Raw genomic sequence first — 3,070 nt, 5'->3', positions numbered from 1 at the left:
TGATCTAGAAGTGATATATATATTGTTTAATTAGTAAAATAATTAGATAAAGGTAACACTTTTCCAATTTCCAAATCCCCTAAGTTTGGCTTTTTAGGGATTTGGTATACAATCCCTTTTGGGGATACTACCTCATCTGTATTACAATATAGTTTAGCCACATTTATGGTATGTATAAGGTGATCATGGAAATTATCAATAGATTTCCGATCTATATACATTTTTATAAAACACTCTTTAATAACTTCTGATAGTGTATTAATATAATTAGCATGACAACCAAAACAGTCATGTATAGTTATAACCTTTAAATTATATAATTCATTAAATCTATTGACTATTAAAACAACATGTGCGGCGTCAAACGAATGAACATAGTTAGGAATAAACCCCTGTTTTTGTTTTCCCTTAGCTATTTCTAATAAACCTGTCTTTTTGTTTATCTTTGGTTTTTGCAAGCGAATTTTTTTTGGTTTTATCCCCCTAATTGCTGTTGTAATATCATACTTTGTAAATAAACAATATTCCTGGTTAAGTAATAAACCACTAGGTGTATATCATTGAATTTTTAACCCCAACGCATTCATTAGATCAACAATATCATCAAAATACGTCATAATATTATTTAATACAGGGTGAACCTCAAATAATGTTTCATAAATAATCTCACTTAAAGCTCACAAATCTTTGAGTGTCAAGTTGACATCTCCGTTATAATCATACTTCGATCTATATATATATTTATTATTTAATAAACTAAACAAATAAAACTGATCGGATAATAATTGATCCAAAATTCCTTTTTTGGTAACACCATACGTAATAGTCATTATGCCTCTTTTAATCAACTTTCTATTCACTTTTAAATCTGAAAGGTTAATATAGTTATTATCTTTTGTGATTAAATCTTTAATCTTTTTATCAATATTAGGAATTAATTCTGAATAGATATCTCTAATATCATCATCATTATTGGATTGTGCAATGTTAACTCTATTAGCTAACTGAATATCACAAGCCATGGCACTCAGGTGTTGAAGACCATTACAAGTCGCATCAACAAGTATAGGTAATCTAGAAATAAAACCGTTTGGGTTTTTATAATAACCCTTCAGTTCTAAAGCGCATGCTAAAAACATAATAGGTTCGTCTGCCCTTAACCATAGATTATTATCAGGGCTCATCAAAATTTCATCCATATTGGTGTCAACTCATTTAACACGATATGTTTTAGATCTTTTCCCCAGCCCAAACGCATTTGCTAAATATACCTTTAATGCTAATACACCATATTCGTTTAATAATTGACCATCCTTAAATTGAAGAATACCTCTAGATATTTCACCACCTTGAAAATTTAGTGTTGAAGATGATGTGTAAATTCGTCCTCTTCAGTCTATAAAGTTTGTAAAATAGAATTCTTCACAATTATAAAACAAATATCCAATGTTTAATACCGTAATGTCATACAAATGTCTACTATTAAAACTAGTTATTTCATATATTTTACTGAGATTTTTATCTTTTTTATACATAGCAAGTAAAGAAGTTTCATCATGTAACTTAAAGTTTACAAGGTTTTCACCGTTATCCTTTTTATAACTCTTATTAGTTATAACATCAAAAACATCTCTATTTATAATATATTTTATAGATGAAATATTATTGACAGCCGATATAACATCATCACTAATTTTCATTGATTTACTAATAGGATTAGTATGAGATATCGCTATCAACCCCTTATTCTTTTCAGTATAATTTGATAACATACCTCCATATTCTGTTATATCCCCGTTGTTGTTTATTTTCCATTTTCTAGGGGGTATTAACATAGGTAATTCTTCACTATCTATAATAGTAAGATGATCTAATAAATATGTTAAATCTGATTTTGGTAAAATAACACGCCTACGCTCTTCTTTAGTAATATGCACATCAAGAATTTCAAAAAAATTGGATCTTTCACTAAAAAAATAAGCAAAGTCACAACCCAATGCAACAAACTTCTCATCACTTAAAGATAAATTATTTAATTCAATGTATTCTTTTAACCCAACACCACCATCAATCTTTTTACTAATTTTACCCGCATTAATATCATCAATATACAATTTAAAAGCAACTTCATTTAATAAACATTCACCTATACTTTTAAATAAGGATGTAACAGGTTGATCCACTAAATTTTCATATTTCACAACAAATGGAATACATTTAGACATAACCACAGACAAAATTAAACTTGGCTCAATATGATTTAAAAATTGAAGGTGGGGTTTATACCTTGTAAAAGCCTTAGTGGTTAAATACTCTTTAACATCCTCATCTAATTCTTTTAATTGTTTAATAACAATCCTTAAACCCACATTATTTACATCTAACCCTTTACTTTTAATTAAGTTAATCAAATCTTCTTTATAATAATCTCTAATTTTATCCTCAATTTCAATCTGTTTACTATTAACATCTATACCGTTATTATGTATAATATCCCAGACGGCCTTATAGCTATGGGAAAATACAGGAATATATTTATCACTGGTAGATCCTGTATTATTAGTGAGTGAAGTGTAATAACAACGTTTAAAAACAAATCCAGGTAACTGAAATACAGACCCAACCATAACACCAGAAATGCAGTACAAAGGGGTAAAAATAGTTAAACACTTTAACATTGCGCAAAATATTTTAGACCCTAAAGAAGCTAACAATATCCAAGACTTCTTATTTTCTTTCATAGGATAAACATCAGTTAATAATGTTATTCTTCCCTTTTTTTTTGTTTTATCACAAACTAATCTAATTCTACCAACTCTATTGGCTAAGAAACTAGTTATAGGTTTTGACTTTAATAAATAAATCATAAAAAATTGTAATAATAAATCTCTATACCCCACCAAAATACTTAGTTCTTTTCTTTTCTTTTGGTTAAACAAATTTGTAAATATAATACACTTAATAAAAAAGATACAGAGTTAAAGATAAACGAAACGAGGAACCCGGATAACCGTGCAAGGGTATCCGAAGTCCTCTACTAATGAATAGAATAAACGCCAACAAGGGATGA

At 28.2% G+C, this 3,070-nt stretch overlaps 1 protein-coding gene across 1 annotated transcript; it reads right to left on the bottom strand.

Annotated features, from left to right (window-relative positions):
- Positions 1–208: 208 nt before the first annotated feature.
- Positions 209–1,456, bottom strand: GGS23DRAFT_591679 (uncharacterized protein). Its single transcript, XM_051517767.1, has one exon. It carries the CDS (start codon positions 1,197–1,199, stop codon positions 678–680), a length of 522 nt encoding a protein of 173 aa, XP_051366887.1. The 5' UTR covers positions 1,200–1,456; the 3' UTR covers positions 209–677.
- Between the last annotated feature and the right edge of the window lie 1,614 nt (positions 1,457–3,070).

Source organism: Durotheca rogersii, assembly GCF_024521655.1.
Source record: "Durotheca rogersii strain YMJ 92031201 chromosome Unknown GGS23scaffold_148, whole genome shotgun sequence".
Classification (NCBI taxonomy): Eukaryota; Fungi; Ascomycota; class Sordariomycetes; order Xylariales; family Xylariaceae; genus Durotheca; species Durotheca rogersii.
The sequence above is the reverse complement of the archived record's forward strand: the minus strand, read 5'-3'. Positions and strand labels throughout refer to the sequence as shown.

Bases quoted from the DNA above. Each gene is read 5' to 3' on its own strand.
- GGS23DRAFT_591679 (XM_051517767.1), bottom strand. From the start codon at position 1,199: ATGGATGAAATTTTGATGAGCCCTGATAATAATCTATGGTTAAGGGCA.